Source organism: Nelumbo nucifera, chromosome 2, assembly GCF_055504915.1.
Source record: "Nelumbo nucifera cultivar China Antique chromosome 2, China Antique-T2T, whole genome shotgun sequence".
In the NCBI taxonomy this organism is placed as follows: Eukaryota; Viridiplantae; Streptophyta; class Magnoliopsida; order Proteales; family Nelumbonaceae; genus Nelumbo; species Nelumbo nucifera.
The window spans coordinates 103,396,793-103,415,354 of NC_142650.1; the positions used below are offsets into that span (position 1 = coordinate 103,396,793).

Here is an 18,562-nt window from a genome sequence, read left to right on the forward strand (position 1 = left end):
GCAATGTAACCCTGGGCCTCAACTTCCTGGCTGAGCTCCATTACCATCTAAACAATACATGCTAATATATTGTGGTGTACCATAAAGAGTATAAGTTTGTCTTTTCCCCATCTCTGTGAGTATGAACATCATCATCTTTTCTTTAAGCCATGTTCAACGCAGAGGAAGATATTATGCATCTATGATTATGATCATGTTAGCTCATGGGAGAAAGCAGATTAGAAAGTCAAGCTTCACATCATATGCAGTCTATTCCCTTGCTCGCAGCACATTGTATGTTCAATAAAACATCTAGTTGTGCCCTTAGAAGTACAAAGATTTGTTGCCCTCTATATCCTTTTAATCTAAAGAAATAGAATCAAGTTACCATTCTGATACATGATTGAATGAACTTTAGCCAATGTGTACACCTGATACCTATCATCATCATCTTAAATATTAAATCCCAATTGATCATAAACAACGTGCTATACTGCCATATGTAGACCTCTCCCTTACTGATCAAGTTTGCCCATTGGAGTGCACTTCCTGGACTTGAAATTTGCATTTGCGGGAGGCACACAGCGGCACACTGAATTGGCCATGACCCACCATTGGTGAAGAAGAGCAAAGCATATTTAACTGTGGATTCAAGCTCCCTGATAATCAAGTTTGCCCTTAGACAGCGGCCATCGCAGCCTTGCAATCCTTTACTTGGGAGATAATCAAATATTCAAATTCATTGGACAGGTGAATTTCAATGGCAGAAATATATGGGCATATTGAAGTCAAGGGTAAAACCACAAAAGCATGGTTGACTGACATATCCAAGCCATTGGCTATTAGATCACATTGACAATATGAAGTTGCTTTTGTACAAAAAACTTGAGAATGCCATCCTTAAGATTTCATCCTTGATGAAAACTCCATATTCCATTCTCTATTCTATTTAGACTGGAAATTAACCTGTAGAATATACATGTTATATTTCTAAAACAGTGGACTTATGTAGAGGCTGCAATATTTTCCTTTTGCCTTCATATCTGTAACCATTTTTATCTTCTCCTTGTTTTCCTTTTCCTGTTCCTCCATCTCAGGAAGTCCCTCAGTGCCTAAATGTCAGATCAGGGTGGTCTGAGAGTGCTCTTAGGGGCACTTATCCAGGGACTACCAGCAATGGCAAACCTCCACAATGCACTAACATGCTCAGGTGCAGCATATTCAATACCAACACGAGGACCAATCAGTATGTTCTCTGGTTCGGGTCCATCTAAAACTTCTAAACCGCCTGGCCAAGCATAGTTGTCAGAAACTTTTAATCCTGTCCAAAGTAGCAGACAAAAAAAGCATGGGAATATTACCTGGAGTGTACAAGGGATGACTTGACCATTCTGTTGAAATTCCCAATGCTTGACCAACCTAGAAATGGAGTTGAGGTCATAAGCAAGTTAGGTTTATTGCCTTAACACAAGGAACTGAAAGGTACATATCAGATGGTAAAAATTCTTGCGCCTCTAGAGAGAATGACCAAGGTTATGTGGACCTTCATTCCAAGGAAAATATTAGAAAACCCATGCAATCAAGGTACAGTGTGTAAATAGACCATTATGATGGCGTGAAACAGGGGGGAAATCATATAAAGGAGGTTGAAGCAACAAAAGATATGAACCACTGTTTTGCAATCTAAGCCCATGAATTGGGCTGCTATTTATCTGGGAGGAACTAATAACCTCAATTGGTTGGCGCTTCTAATTGCGACTGTTGCATCATATGCTCAGTTCTAGACTGCCAACTCAGAGAAAGCAATTAAATTCACAATGCACTTATACAAAGCAGCCAGGCCATTACAAGTGACCCTTTTGCTTGTACCAAAACTAAAATATTTTCTTTTTGAAGTATAGAGAGGTAATTCTTTTTTTCTTCGACAAATAGTATAGAGAGGTAGTTGTAGGCACAAAATCTGTAACTAGCAATTTTAAACCTATAAGCAGTGTTGGTAATATTGAGCAAACAACATGCAGGGAAATGCCTTCACTATTTTGAAAAAAGCAGAAAGGCGAAAAAAGGATGCATATCTTTCTACAAATTAGAGACTGCAAAAGTGAATAAGCAGATTCCATATGTTATGAGGAGAATGACAAGCTTTGGTAACCAAATCCACTCAGAACCACATAAAAGAAATCCTAAAAAAGTCTGCATATTCTTCTTTGAAAAGGAAATATTATATCAGAGGCCAATGTGGCAAGGAATAAAACGATTAGCTTCCAAAACCAACTCCTCTCAAAGTCAAACCACATAAGTGGAATTCTATCCTAGCCATGCTAAATAAATTACCCGTAGAAAGTTTCAGCAATATTTTGCAAATGCATTTTTTTTTTATTTTTTATATGTAGCTGTTGGCATGTCCTTCATTGAAGCTTCTCTCAAAGATTTAAAGAACTAAAGTTGATTAAGGGTATCACTGCATTTTAGGAGTTTATTCTTAGTTGTTTACAACAAGGAGTTTAGCAATACTAATTAACATAACGTACAGGTATGGCATTTATTATTGTGGTTACACCAGGCTGAGAACAAGGTTTAAAATTTTGATACGATATGCCCGATACAGGGCGTATCGTATCGTATCTTTTAAAAACCGATACAGAATATGCATGGAAATCGGACGTTTCGTCTTTTTTCATGCGTATCGGACCGTATCGAGGGCATATTGGGGGTGTATCGGGGGCGTATCGGAGGTGTATCAGGGCATATTGGTAGCGCATGACGAAAAAGATACGGCCAAAAACTAAAAAAAATTACAGGGGGAAAGCAAGCATCTTTTCCCTGAAATAAGCCTTCTTTCACCCCCAAATGATTCTAAAACTCCAAACTTCATTCCTAGAGTGCTAGATTTGCAAAATTTTGCAAGAAACAAGTGTGAATAGTTAATTTTTTTTAAAGATTTTTCAAATTTTGAAAAAATACGACAAAATAGGTAAATTTTTTCAATCTTTTATAATATCTTGTGATTTCTTTTTTTTCTTGAATGTTTAAATTTATGTTGATCTACATTTCTTACATTCAAAATCACGATTTTTTGTGCCATCAATAGATTTATGAAAATTTCATGAAAATATTTGGGGAAAATATAAATTAACAAAAAATTTGAAAATGTAAGTTTTTTCTCTGCCTATAAAGACTGAATATGTTTTAGATCTATGGGTTTATCTATCATATCCATAGAGCAATTGAAATTTCTTCTTTAACATTCTTTTTTTTTATTTTTTGTATTTTTAGAATTAAAAAAACAAATAATAATTAATTATATTTTATCATTTGATCATAACAATTGAAAATGATCTATCATATCCATAGACCAATTGAAATTTCTTCTTTAATAATTATTTTTTTATTTTTTTAGAATTAAAAAATAATAATTAATTAATTATATTTTATCATTTGATCACAATGATTGAATATATTATAATTCTATGGATGATCTATCATATCCACAATTGAAATTTCTTCTTTAATAACTATTTTTTGAATATATTATATAATGTTTATTTATTTCTTATAATTTTTGGAAATAAATAATAAATAATAATTGTTTAAACAATAAATAATTATTAATTATATTTTCACATAGAAGTTGTGCCGATGCATGTTTTATGGTTGGATAGGAGAGTTTGGTTTTTCTCATCCATAAAACATTAAAACTTAAGAATTATAATTTATAAATTATAGTTAAGCATAAGATTTTTAATGAAATTATAATTAGCTATAATATATTTCTTCATAAAACCATAAAATATATTAATTTAATGTATATACACCTCATTGAGGTCTTATATTTAGTGTTGTTGATGTATTTTTATGATTTATTAAAGTATTTATAGTGTTTCCAAGCGTATCTATGCGTATCTTAGTTTTTCTCCAATACGCATGTGTATCCCGATATGTATCTTAAAATTGTCTTTCCGATATACTTGGTGTTTCCGATACTTTGAACGTTGGCTGAGAAGATCTAGAAAGAGCTGTATGAGGGAACACCATGAAACTGGATTAAAGTAGTCAGGAATAGTTGAAGACTTGCAGTTTAATGATGGAAATGGTTTTTGTCTCTTTGATGGGGTGGAATGACAAACAGGATAAGTGTAACCAACTCTATATAGTTGTATCAAGACTGTCGATTCAGATGACTAGTATAGTCCTACATTGTAAGAGTCAATTCCATAATCTAAAGGAATTTGTTTCAGTCAATTCTGTAGCTTCAGATTTCACATTGTACTATTTGGATATCTCCCCTTTCCCTAGAATGAAGATTAATCTCTTCAGAGAAATGGCACAGATCAGAACTTCATCCGTTAACTCTTGCAGCAAACTTTCTAAATTCAGCACTTAAATAGAACAAGAAATAATGGGTCAGATATCAAAACTGACCTTCCCTGGCCCAGTGAGAAGAACAGGTTTATCAGTCTTCTGTCCTCGTCTCTGCTGAATCGTATCTAACCCTGTTGTTATGCATAAAGAGATCAGAAAAGACACATTTCACATAAAAGGCTAGCATCTAACCTAAACTATTAACCAACTGCCAGGCCCCAACAGAGTGGAAACCCCAATTAACTAACAATGAAAACCAAGGAAAAAGCAGGTTCTCCTGTGAGCTATGTGGAAAAAAATAGAAATAATATAAACTTCCAGAAGATCGTACTAAAATGCACATACCATAGAGCATGCTCAGAGAATGTTCACTGAATTCATAAGGGTTAAACATAATCTCAGTCATCCTCCAGAGCGCAAAAAAGGACAAAAAATAGAGTTGTAATGCTTTGATGGAAACCAGCAACAAATAGTTGTTTATAAATCTCAGTCACCAGAGGGGAGAAAGAACCAAAAGAATACACTAACCATGTTTGGTTTATAAGTTTTCAAAAAAAAAATTACAAAAGATTAAAATACCCACCATGTGCCTTGCATGTGGAGTTTAACAAACAGTTGTTTATAAAAGGGCTCATCAGACAAGATCCTAGAATCTTTAAATTAGCAGATATTAGCTAAAACCATAACTTAATGGCTGTAGGCTGCAATTATGAATAAAAAAAGGAAGAATGCATTATTGTTCTCCATAGTCCATATGCAATAGAAGATATCCCCTAAGAATTTTTCTGTCAGAGACTGTATGGAGTTGTTAGAATATCAAGCTATGGTAGTGATTACCATGGATGATATCCCAAGTGCATGGCTAAGTTGCAAACAATAAACTTATTTTGTTGTTAAAAGGGGTCCTCTTTTTTCTTACAATAAGGCAAAGAAACGATGAGAGGATGAGATATTACCGCTTACAGGAGCGCAAGATCGTATTAACACCGCAGCGCCTACTCCTTCCTTGTCTGCTACAACATTAAGCATTGTATGGAGACCATAGCAAAGATAAACATAGGCATGCCCTCCTGGTCCAAACTAAACCCAGACGACTAAGATATAACCAAAGCTTCATGTATGTGTAGCTATAATCAAATTAATGAAATTAGCCATTAAAAAGCAGCACTACATCGTTGCAGAAAATTAGAATGCAACACTTAATAGAGAAGGAAACCAGAAACAAAAAGGAGGAAGTTAGCTTACAACTGGAGCTGTTCTTGCTGTAATACCGAATCGGCCGTGACAAGCCGTGTCATTTGGTCTATAAGCCTCCACCTGTCAACAGTCATTCGGTCTTCAAGATCTATGATCATTCAATTTTTCATCCCTGCAATCAATTCTAACTAGGGTTTCTCGATTTTGCTAGTACCTGGAAATAAAAAAATATATATTATTTCTTTTACCTCCGTAATCTGAAGAACGACGTCATCTCGCCGGAGGAACTTTCCGAGGAGACGGGGCGCGAGGTCTAGGGCGTCGATTTGGAAGAAATCAGGACTCAGGATAGAGGAGCTGCGGAAGGTGAGATGTGAGTTTGCAACTGGGAAATGAAGATTTTTGGGTAGGGGTTGGGCTCTGATCGCCGTGGTGATTTTTGAACGCGTAAGCTTCGGTGCATCGTCTTCGCTCTCCTTCGATCGAGTCGTCTTCTTCGCCCGGATGGTGCGTTTGAACAGTTGAGTTCTCTTCATTTCAACTTCGCAACAAGATTTCGCAGTTGGGGGAGAAGAGCCGGAGGAAGGGACATTGGTGGCTGTTAGACTTTGCGCCTGTGCAGAATTTGGCGGGAATCGCATCAGAGCTATCGATCCGTCTCCTTTTCTGAAGAAACATTAATCGAACCACTTTCGCTACGACATGGTTTTAGCCTTGGGCTGATCGCAGCCTTCGATGGTGCGTTTGAACAATTAAACCATACGGCTCATAAAATAATGAACTTTGAGAGCTGAATCGTCCCATTCTTGTCTCCTTCATTTTTTATTTAGAATAAATTACAAAGACCCCCTCTCGTACGGGGTCACAAAGACCACTATAATTTAACTGACTATATGAAAATTGATTAATGCTATCCTCACTATTTCTTAAAATTGATTAATACTTCTTACCATTAGTGTCCGTTAATAAAAAGACAAAAAAGATTATTTTATCCTTTATTTTTCTTCAAATTTTCAAAATAAAACAAAAAAAAGGAACAATCTTGCTACCCATCTACAACAATTCCAACAATATAGATATGATAATTTGAATCCACCACCTTTCATATATACAAAAATCTTTGGTTACTAACCAAACGAACCCAGAAGCGGTTTTCAAAGCAAGATATTTAATTAAAAAGCTAAAAATGCAAAGATGGAGTAGTGAAGCTCGTCTCCAAACAATTCCGGCGGCAAAACACACAACTTGTCTCTGCATCCTATAGCATCTTCCTTTCCCACCGATGATTGTGAATCAGGGATCGAGATGGGTCTTAAAGGTTTCATTGAAAGAGGCATCGCCTTGATTGTTGTCGGTTGTTCCACCCACCCACTTGACCTCATCAAGGTCCAGATGCATCAGCAAGGTGAAACCCACATCCCAGGTCTAGCCACTCAAACTCCACCCCATGTTTGCTTTCAACACCCCCTCCGTGGTTGTTACTGCTAATGCTGCCTAAACTGCCATCCACACCACCACCACCTCCAGCACTATGCATCGATCCCATTTTTGTTGAGATTAAATCCACCACCACTAGATTAACAGAACCTACCATCCAGAAAAACCCAGAAACGGGGTAGGGTCCATGGTAAGGAACTTATCCTCCAACACATTTTTCTTCTCTCTATATTATAGAACGAAGAGGGGAAGGGGGCAGATGAAGAAGAAGATCATCGCCACTACCGGAAGTTGCAACAACGGCGTCGATCGAGAAATAGACTGAGGAGAGGAGAAGAGGGTGGAGGCAGCGGTGGTGGCGATTTTGTCGAGTGAAAAATAGATAGAAAAGGGGGTCAGGAAGAAGAAGATCATCACCACTGCTGGAAGTTGTAGTGGCAGCGACGACTTTGGTCAATCCAAAAACGGGAGATAGAAAGAGAGAGAGAACAAGCGACTGTTGGACTCCTTTGGTTCCCTCTGTTGCTATTGTTTCTTTTCCATTCTAGAAAGAGAACAGGCGAGAGAGAAGATTGATTCCTATAAGTGATGGATATTGGTGATAGAGAAGGTCTGTTACATCGATGGAGAATAGGGAAAACAATAAAAGAACATAAATAAATAAATAAAATGGAAAATTCCATATTAGTATCATATACTTTGGGTTTAGTGTCACTTTGGTCTCAAACTTTAAAACATGCCAATCCAGACCTAAACTTCCAAAGTGGTATGTAAAATGACACAAATACCCTTTGAGTGTCATCTAATTTTCTTTATCAACCATCCAAATCAGAACCAACTGTCAATTTTTTATCTCTTTTAATTTTTCCCTCTAAAATCAAATCCTCGTCTTCGCAGTCAGTTTCTGCATCTCCTCTCAGCAGTTTCTTCACCTTTGGTCTTCATCCACTGATTTCTTTGGACAATCATCAATCCCTTCTTGGTATGCCAACAAACGGATTTTTTTTTATCCAGCAACATATAATGATTACTAGATTCCAAGAATACAAGTTGATTCACATATGCTCTAACCTTTATAGACTCTAGGTCTCGTTTACTTATTCACATATGCAAAATACGAAGCTCCTATCCCATGGCATATTTGTGTCTAGGAACGGGCAGTTGCGCTTCATACTTTGCTCTGTCAATCTTGTACATGTGGGCAATATCAGGAACCAAGGGATTGTCTAGGTTTGGATCAACTAGCAGAGAGGCGAGAGCAAATTGACAGCAACACCTTAGATATTTTAAGGGAAAGACTCCATTTCTCTTTCAGAATGTCAATACAGATACTCTCATTGTTGTTGGTGTTGGGATGGAAAACTTTGGTGTGGAAAGAAACCTTTGGCGGCATGAATGGGTAATCTAGTGGAAAATGAATTGTTACTAGAAACACACCACCAGCAAAAGGCTTGTCCGATGATTGTTGCTTGCTGGTGGAACATGTCTTCTGCCACAGGACCAGCACTACAAGAAGTGGGAGGATCTTTTTGCAGATCCTTTAGCCCCTTTTGAGTTTGTTTTGAAGCCATCGATGATTATAAAATGTCCAAAGAAAGAAACAAGGTTAACATTAAGTGGAGAGAATTTTAGCACACACTAGGGTTCTTCCCTTTTTCCTGTTTATCAGTGCTTTGTTCTCCTCATGAGGGTTTATATGGAGAGAACAAGTGCATTGCTGCTGCTAGGGTTTATATGGAGAGATCAAGTGGAGTATCCAATAGTTTTCCAGAACTTAAATTAAGAGTTGCTCCAGGAATCCACCTTGATTTCATGAGGGAGGGAGTAGAAATCTACACCAAGTTTGGACATTTGTTTGGAATCTACACCTTTTTTTTTCTTCTCTGCTTTTTCATTTGAATGTTGCAGATGCCCAAAACTTACCTTTGTTTCATCTTCTTGAGGAACAAGATGATGAATAGTGTTTTATTTTCAAGAGTAATTTTAACATTTTCCAAAGTCTAAAGTCACACATGATGTCATGCGATACACATAACTAACGGTAGGTACTAAATTGGCATTTTTTGGAAAATTAGATATTGGATTAGCACGTTTTAAAGTTTGGGGACCAAAGTGACACTAGGCCCAAAATACAATGTATTAATCTAGAACTTTCCCTAAATAAAATGAAGGAGAAGAAGGAAGATAGATATGGCTCGAAAATGAAATCACCCCTATTGCTAGGAGTTGTAGTGGTGGTAATGAGAAAATGGAGAGAATGAGAACATTGAGAGAGGGAGGATGGCTAAGAGAGGGAAGGAGAGAAGAGAAGAGAAAAGAAGGGGAGAGGAGAGGAGAGAGAGAGAGAGAGAGGATGTTACCAATGAAGTTGAAGAATTTTTTTTCCCTTTCTGGCAAGGATCACTGGCGAGAAAGTCAAATTTCTCACTAATTGAGACTTCTCACCAAAGAAAGTCAAATTTTAGTAATTTAACGCCTATTTTCAAATGACTTAATGGCCAAGGGGATATTTATCTCAACATAAAAGTTAAAGGGTGTATTTTGTCACTGACCCTATAGTACAGGAGGTCTTTGTAATTTAACTTTGATTTAATGTCACATAGACGTTTAAATGCTTTCCAACTACGTATATAACGATGTTTGTAACAACCCGTGCATTGCGCTCAGACAAAGGGGTTGGCCTTACTATCTAGTGTCCACTAGACATTGGACACCATCTTGACCACTGCTCAAATAAGTAGCTATTACCCTTAGTAGCTTGGGTTTGATGACTCGAGGGATCACATGGACAAAATTGTAGCTAATTTTGCTTTTTTTTTAAAGGTAAAAGCTAATATATTAATAAAAGGAACAAGATACATATTTCAAAATATCAGATACATCAGGAGGATAAGTATCTAGCAAAAAATGCTCCTGTATGGTAGTTTTAATGCTTGAAATGCTTGAAGTAAGCTGAGAGTTCGGTGAAGAAGATGCAATAGGGACCAATGAAGAGAGGTCTTTCCTTATAATGCTTGAATAGCTATATGAGAATCTAAGCAGACCAAAATGTTCCATTTACTGAGCCGCCGAGCTTGGATGATGCCTTGATATATAGCAAAAAGTTCCACTGCTTCAACTGAATCAAAGATTTTCGACCTCCTGAGATTTGAATACAGTCCAGATGACGATTAAGGAGGATAATACCAAAGCAAAATTCAGTAGAAGAGATCTTCCCTGCATCTGTAAAAAGGATTCCATTTATATGTGATTGCATAGAGAGAGTTAAGGTGAGAGATAAATCCAGCAAGGATCCTTGAAGATTGGGTGAAAATGGAATGCTATTAAGCACAATATTAATTTTGTTTAAAATCCAGTGATTGGAAATAGTAATATCTTTAGATGATTTTTCATTATGCACAAATCAGATATAATATAAGGCAATCGCATACCAACTAATAGTTTTTAGGAAAGCATCTTTTTCAGAAAAAAAATAGTATGAAGATGAATAATACAATTAATCCAGTTGGTGCAATGAGTAGTAGTAAACTTAATATTCCAGGGTGAAGCAAAAAGAATGGATTGAGTGAAAGAACAATCAAGAAAAAGGTGGCCCAAAGTTTCTAGATGATTCTGACAAAAAACACAACTATGGTCTTGATGAGATAAAAAAAAATTGTACTTTAACAGGAATAAAATTTTGGACAACTCTCCAAATAAATAACTGATAATGGGGCGGGCAGGGAAGATAATCCTGTATTAGGTCACTATAGACAGTAGTAGAAGAAAATTTACCCAAAGAATGTTTAGTCCAAACCCAAGAAATAGAGGTGTTGAATGGAAAGATTGGTGTTTGTAGAATAATCTCAACTTGTTTCGTATTAAAATATTCATGTAGAAGGGGGATATTCCAATTATCATGGATGATAATATCATTGAAAGTAAGCTGAGATATAGGAAAAGAGATAGGGTGAGTAATCATTTGAAACTTCTCAGATGTTTGGATCCAGGGTAGATGAGCAATATGTTATGAGGAGAATGTCCGAACTAAGAATCCTATTTCCTAGAGTAGATTCTAAAATTTAGGGGCTATCGATTTCCAGAAACAGAGCTATTTGGTTGGATAGTATAAGGAAAGAGAGAATGAATGGGGAGGTATTTTGATTTCCAGAGTTGGGCCCACAATTTATGTTGCTCATTAAGGTATCTCCAGGCCAATTTTTTGAGTAACACTAGATTGTTCAACTTGATATGTCTAAAACCTAGTCCTCTTGAAGATTTTTAGGAATGGCTAAAGAATTCCAAGAACAACAACAAAAAGGATGGGGGTTGGATTTAGATCTGGCCCACCAAAAGTCTTTAATAATTTGTTCAATAGAGGTCAGAGTTTTTTGGGGTAGTTGTACAACAATCATGGTATGAGTTGGAATAGCTTGAAGAACAGATTGAATGAGAACTCTTTTATCAGCTTGACTATTGACAACAACTTTCCAATTATTAAATTTGGCTTTAAGATTATCCAAAATGTAGGACAATTGGGAGTGTTTATTTCGAACCCAAATTAGAGGTAGGCCAAGATATTTAGAATTCACAGGAAGAATTTGTATATGGAGTTGTCGGCAAATCATTCTTTGGTGTCTAGGATGGATGTTTTTTCTAAAATAAATTCTGGATTTGTCTAAATTAATCAGTTATCCCAAGGAATCCTAGAATTGTTGGAGGATATTTTTAAGGTTGTCTAATTCATCTCGATGTCCACGAAGAAATAAAAGGATGTCAATTGCAAAGAATAAATGGGAAATTGAGAGAGCTCTAGCAAATATTTGGATGCCTTGTAGATGATGATCATGTTCAGCTTTCATAATCATTTGAGTGAGACATTCCATGGCTATAATAAACAAATTTGGGGATAAAGGATCACCCTGTCTTAGTCCTCTAGTGGACAGATTTTTTCCTTCAAAAGTACCATTGATTAGAATGGAATAGGAGACAGTGGAGATGCACTCGAGAATGATGTGACAGAAGTCTCCAGAGAAGCCAAAAGCTTTTAATGCTAAAAGAAGAAAAAACCATTCTAGTCTATCATAGGCTTTTGCCATATCTAACTTGATAGCCACATAGCCTGTACCTCGTTTGTGCTATTTTAAGAAATGGAACATTTCTTGTGCAATAATGGTGTTGTCCATCATCTGACGGCATGGGATAAAAGCAGATTGATTCAGGGAAATACACTTATCCAACACAGTACGAAGTCTAGTAGCTAAGATTTTGGAGATGATTTTATAAAGAACATTACATAAACCGATGGGGTGATAATCTTGGTCCTTAGTGCAATTAATCTTTTTTGGAACAAGACAAAGAAAAGTATGATTTAAGCATTTAAGTAACTTTTTGTTATGGAAAAATTATTGCATAAAAGCTACAATTTCGGAGCACATTAACTCCCAATATTGTTTATAGACTAAGGTTGGCATTCCATCTGGCCAAGGAGATTTGAGACTGCCAATACTGAATAAAGTTGTTCTAACTTTATAAGGGATGGCAGTTAAAAAATTATTTTCTTCCACAAAAATGGTAGGAGTAAAAAGTTTTGTCACAAAGTACAAATCAGATTGGGGTTGATGAATAAATAACTTCGAAAAATAAGAGATAAATACATCTAAGATATCTTTATGATCTGTCACCCAAGAATTATGATTATCTTTTACTCATTGGAATTCATTTTTTCTCTGTCGGCATAAAGTATTTTTATGAAAAAAATTTGTGTTATTGTCACCCAACGAGAGCCAAAGTTGTCTGGATCTTTGTTTCCAAAAACTCTCTACTTGTGATTGAATATCATCATACAGTTTATATAGAGATGAGAGTTGTGATTGATTCCAAGGAGTTAATTATTCAACATGGATAATCTGTTATTCCAAATCACTTAACTTATTTTGGGAATCTATGAATTTAAATTTTCTCCAATGAATAAGGTCAAATTTAATTTGATTCATTTTCTGAGACAAGCAATAAGTAACATATCCATTTATTTGTATCTCCCAACCATATTGAATAACTTCACTACAGGAATCATCAGGCAACCACATCTCATAAAATCTAAAGGGTTTTGGAAATTGGTTTTTAGGGGGATAGTGTTCAGGATTAATGGATGATGATCAAAACCCCATTTAGCAAATAAATTAAGAGTTGCATGATCCAGTCTAGAGTAGCTAGAGCTCTACCTAGGGTTGGAGAAATAAATCCAAAATATCTTTTATTGGACCAACTGAGTTTTCCTCCTTGAATGCTAATCTCAATAAGATTGTTGTTTAGAACCATATTACGGTATTGGCTAAACGTGAATCTAGAGGTATGAGTTGATGTTGTAGGGTCAGGAGGCAAGACAAAGTCGACTTCATTAAAATCACCTATGAGTAAGAAAGGTTATAATTGATTAAGATGGGACCATAATTTATTTCTATGTGCTTTAATCGATGGTCCATAAATAAAACCTAACAACCAGTTATCCAAAATAGGAGAAGAGATGTTCAAGAAGATATACCTTGAGTTAACAAAAAACGTAGATACCAGAAAACCTGATTTTCAAAAAGTTCTCTTTCGTTCAACTATGCTTGGAATCCATTTCCTCCCTAGCCATATGCACCCTAGTTGAATTCTAAATGATTTTAAGGCAATTGGTATGAAGAAGGAATTTATTGAAATCAAAAGGCATGCAAAGGCACTAAGAACATGGCATCCGGCCACATATCTAGAACATCTCCTATATTTGTATGTTTATGGGAAGATGCTCCTCATGTATGGCTGGAGAGTTCACATCTGTGCCCCACAAGGGGGCACCCCACAACATCCCACAGCACATTCCCACCGGGTATTGGGAACATCTCCCGATGATGACATCATCGGTTCTGGTACTACCATCGAGAGGTGTTCTCAATACACGACGGGGATGTAATGTGGGACGTCGTGGGAGTTCACATCTCCACCCCACAATGCCGCACAGCACATCCCTGTCATGTATTGGGAACATCTTCCGATGATGATATCACCGGGACTGGTACTATCATCGGGAGATGTTCCCAATACACGACGGGGATGTGTTGTGGGGCGGTTCCTTGTGGGGCAGAGATACGATCTCACGTTGTGGGGCACAGATGTGAACTCATGGCTGGATGTCATTCTCTCAAAGTGTTTGTATATTTTTTGCCTTTAATAGGCCCGGACTCACTCAAAAAACTTTGACCAATCACAAACCCAGATGAATTTTAATTTTAAAGTGATTCATATCATTAGTTGATTGATAACCAATTGAATGATAAGGATCAAGGATGGATGTCTCACATTGGAGCCCGTTTGCACCGCTTGCAACACTTATTAGTAGAGTGGAAGAAAGACAAAGAACATTTTTGACTTGCTGGTGCAACAAGCACAATCTCAAAAGTGACAATAACCCATTAAATCACAAACCCCAAGGCACAAAAAAAGGAATGCTTTTGCTTCAAACAATACCCACCAAGGAATTTTCCAATCTATAAAACCCTTTGGGAGCCACCATTCTCGTTCAAGTATTTCATTGACCATTGTTACTCGCCAGATTGAGAACAAGAGCACAATAACAGAAAACAAAACCTTTCCCATGGATAGAACAGGGACCCGTATGTATGAAGATTTCCAACCCTCCTTGGATTGGAAGAAAGAAGCTGGATCTGAAGTTGCCGTCGTCCGTCTACCTGGTTTGTCTGTTTTTCCATTTCCCTGCCATCAATTGAAATTATGTTTGGATAAGTTTCAGACTTGATGCTTTTAAAGCACAAAACCCTGATTTTATTATTTGGGTTCACCTTTTTATGTTTTTGAAAGCTTAATCCATTTTTCGGAGTGCTTATTTTTAAGCACTTGTTGGGAAAAGGGGCTTTATTTGAGGCTAGATCAACAAGTGCTTATATATATTTGGCAAATTAGTTGAATAAGTGCTTTTTCAGGGAAATAAACTTGTTTTGAATAAACTCGACCTTTTGGTTTTTTAAGTGCTTTTTGATATTGTATTTCTGATCTGTTTTGGTATATCACATCTACCCACATTTGAAATAAAGTACTTTGTCACTAAGCACTCCCAAGTCCCAAACAACATTTTTTTTGGCCCATTTTTATTTTTCACAAAAGCAAAAATTTATCCTAACAATGCCTTAATTTAGTTTAAGTGATTGTAGTTTTACCATGGACATTCTGAACCGTGTCAAGCTATATAGCCAACCCAAACTCATGATACAATAATGTAGTTTCACCATGGATCTCTTACCACAGGACACTACCGCCGTGTATTGGGTACATCTCTTGTCCTGAATAGAGTAGGAGATCTGAGCTCTATATCATGCCTCACAGATCGAAAAAATGGATTCATCTCTTGACCTCTTGCAGGCTTTAAAAAGGAACAACTGAGGGTCCAACTTGCATCCGGAGCCCTGAAGATCTCCGGAGAGCGCCCGATCAACAACAACAGATGGAGCCGTTTCCAGAAGGAGTTCAAACTTCCTCAAAATTGTGAGACCAAAGACATTCGAGCACAATTCGTTGCTGAAGTACTTACCATTGTAATGCCAAAGGCAGTTGCTCCAGCCCAGCCACAATTGCTGCATCCCACAGGTCATAAACCCGAAGCCGGAAGCCCCCCTGCACCCAAAAAGAGTCCGGAAGAAGCAGTGACCCAAAAACCCGAGAGCCCCGAAAAGCGCCCGGAAACACCGAGTCAGAAATCAGCAGTGGAGGCGAAACCCAGCATAGCTGATGATGAAGGAAAGAAGGAGAATGGAAGGCCAAGTGATGATGCTAAGAATGTAGCAGAGAAGACTTCAGAGAAGAAGGGACAGGGTGGTGGGTTTGTTGATGGTGAGAAGGTTTCTGGAGACAAAGGGAAGAATGAAGAAAAAGCAGGAGCAGCCATTAATGGTGAAGCGAGAGCTATGGATGGGTCAAGTGAAACTGCTGCAGCTGGGGATGGTAGCCAAGCTATTGGACAGGATAAACCCAGAAAATTGATTATGAGCTCAGTGGCTGTTGCTGTGGTAGTGATGGCGTTTGTGGCATATTTATTATTTAATATATACACTTGGGTCATCAGGGAAAACTAAGAATTCTCGTTTATAATTCTGTATATTTTTCAAGACAATTCTGTATAAGTTATTTGATCTAATAAAAGGACTTCATAAATCATAATTCTGAATTGTGAAATCCAAAGGGAAAATCTATGATGCAGGAAATATATGAAATGGAAAGAGTTTTGATGAATCAAAATCCACTCATAAATTTTAATAAATAACACCTTATTTATGATTCCAATTGATTGGTCAGACGTTCTTCCAATATCATATCTTTTCAATATCATAGTCGAACACAAATCCAAATGAACACCTAAGATAATAATAATAATGCGGATGACGATGATGAACTTAAGAAATTGGCTTTCTTAATGTTGTGTTAAGTTTGATAGAAAATAAAAGAGAAACATAAATATGAAGGAAAGTTCTTAGCTAATTTCAAATTTTATTAGGACTTGATTATCAAGTAAGGGTTCTAAGACTTGATTATTAAATGGTCTAGAGCCAAAATGCCTAGCCTCGGTTGCCTTGTATGTTAATATGAGGCTTTTTTTTCGGTATTTACACTAGTAAATGACCTCGTATTAAGTATGGGAAAATCTATCCTTATTAATTGTTTAATATTTTTTCTTTTATCAATGTTTTTATATTTTATTCATTTATTTATTATTTAATTAATTGTCTTTTATTATTTAACCATTTTAACAACTATTGATTCATTTTTTTAATTAATATTTTTTAATCCTTTAACCAATTTTCCTTTTATCAGTTTCTTAGTTTTTAAACATTTGTTTGATTGTTCAATCATTTTCTTTTGAATTGGTCATTTTTAATTACTTAATCAAAATTTAATTTAATTATTCAATATTTTTCTTGTTAATTGATTTTTAATTAGTAATTACTTAATAGTTTTATTATTTAATTATCCATTCTTTAGTGAATAATCAATTTTAATTGTGTAACCATATTGTAGTGCTTTTCTCAATTTATTAATTATTTAATAATGTTTTCAATTATTTAATCATTTTTATTAATAATTGAATTTTTTGTCTTACCAATTTATTAATTATGTAAATGAATTAATTAATTTAATTAAGCTATTTGAATTAAGATAATTAAGTAAATTAGTTAAGAGGCAAAAAATTGAGTGTGTAAGGTCCATTGAGTAGTATCATACATGTTATGTCATTCGAGCATGTGACTCATACAACCCAAAAATGGAACCATTCTGGCCACCGGTTTTCGGGTCGATGATTCAGCCATCCTGTTCGAATGGACGACCCGTTCTGACAACAAAAGTTAAAAAATAAAAAAGAAACAGCCAAAAACCATAGAACGGGTCAATGGGTTGACGGTTCGATCACTCTGGTCAATGGGTCGTTGACCGATTCAGTGGTTTTTGTCCAGGGACCAAGATTGGGGTAAAACGGAACTGGTTGCCTAGACAGTTTCCAATTAAAAAAAAAACAGATGACCCATTCTGACAACAAAAATTACATGCAAAAAATTGAGTGTGTGAGGTTCATTAAGCATTACCATGCGTGTTATGTCCTTCGAGCGTGTGACTTATACAACCTGAAAACGGAACCATTCTGGTCACCAGTTTTTGGGTTAACGATTCGACTGTTCAGTTCAAACAGATGGCCCGTTCTGATACTAAAAATTAAAAAAATAAAAAAAGGACCAAAAACCATTGAACGAGTCAATGGTTCAACTGCCCAAGTCAATGGGTCATTGATCAATTCAACGATTTTTTGCTACGGACCGAGATTAGGATAAAACGGAACCAGTTGCCTAAATGGCAGATTAAAAAAATAAAAAGCAGCCAAAACCATTGAATAGGTCAACGGGTCAATAATTCGATTGCTTAGATCAATGGGTCATTAACTGATTCAATGATTTTTTACCAAAGACCAGGTCAATGGATCAACAGGTCGACGGTTCCATTCCAGCCCCTATGAAGCAGGGCCCCTCCGCTAGTTTGAAATAACGTGGGTTTGAAGGCTTGGAGTATAGGATGCCACATATTTTAACTCAATTTTTTTCAATAATGGGCTTTTTTCTTGAGAGTAGGAATAACCAGTCTTTTGAGATGCTCTTTCTTGAGAAAAAATAAGATGCTATTTGTCTAAGGGAGAACTCTTTTCTAATCAAGTTATTTAAATGAGAAAATGCAGATGATATATGATTGTTTTCAAAGTTCAAGGAGATTTGATTATTTGTTTAATAGCTAATAAAGTAAAACTTTAAACACTATCCGGATCAATTAGAACCAATTTGAACAAATCTAATATTTGTTTTCAAAATATAGGTGTCAATGGACCAGGTTTAGGCTGGAACAAATCTAAATTAAAACCAATTTGAGCATTTTGGGTAGTCTAGACGTTGAGCAGACTGATCCAAAATAGTCCAAGCTGTTCATCGGATTGGATTAGACCTGGTTCATTTGTAAAGGACTCATATTGGTTCAGATCGGATTGGACCACATCTGATCCAATTGCCCTTCCCCCCTC

At 36.2% G+C, this 18,562-nt stretch overlaps 2 protein-coding genes and 1 pseudogene across 2 annotated transcripts; 1 reads left to right on the forward strand and 2 right to left on the reverse strand.

Moving 5' to 3' along the window:
• Positions 1 to 278: 278 nt before the first annotated feature.
• On the reverse strand, positions 279 to 6,418 carry LOC104587452 (DNA-3-methyladenine glycosylase (MAG)). Its single transcript, XM_010245064.3, has 6 exons — positions 5,787 to 6,418; positions 5,587 to 5,658; positions 5,298 to 5,421; positions 4,402 to 4,472; positions 1,341 to 1,398; positions 279 to 1,267 (listed from the first exon to the last, which is right to left on the reverse strand). The coding sequence occupies exons 1-6, from the start codon at positions 6,177 to 6,179 to the stop codon at positions 1,104 to 1,106; spliced, it is 882 nt and encodes a 293-aa protein (XP_010243366.1). The 5' UTR covers positions 6,180 to 6,418; the 3' UTR covers positions 279 to 1,103.
• Positions 6,419 to 8,100: 1,682 nt separating this feature from the next.
• LOC109114019 (ubiquitin-conjugating enzyme E2 28 pseudogene) lies at positions 8,101 to 8,546 on the reverse strand (annotated as a pseudogene).
• A 5,963-nt stretch (positions 8,547 to 14,509) lies between these two features.
• Positions 14,510 to 16,174, forward strand: LOC104587451 (uncharacterized). The gene is made up of 2 exons (XM_010245063.3): positions 14,510 to 14,687; positions 15,373 to 16,174. The coding sequence occupies exons 1-2, from the start codon at positions 14,591 to 14,593 to the stop codon at positions 16,080 to 16,082; spliced, it is 807 nt and encodes a 268-aa protein (XP_010243365.1). The 5' UTR covers positions 14,510 to 14,590; the 3' UTR covers positions 16,083 to 16,174.
• Positions 16,175 to 18,562: the final 2,388 nt, after the last annotated feature.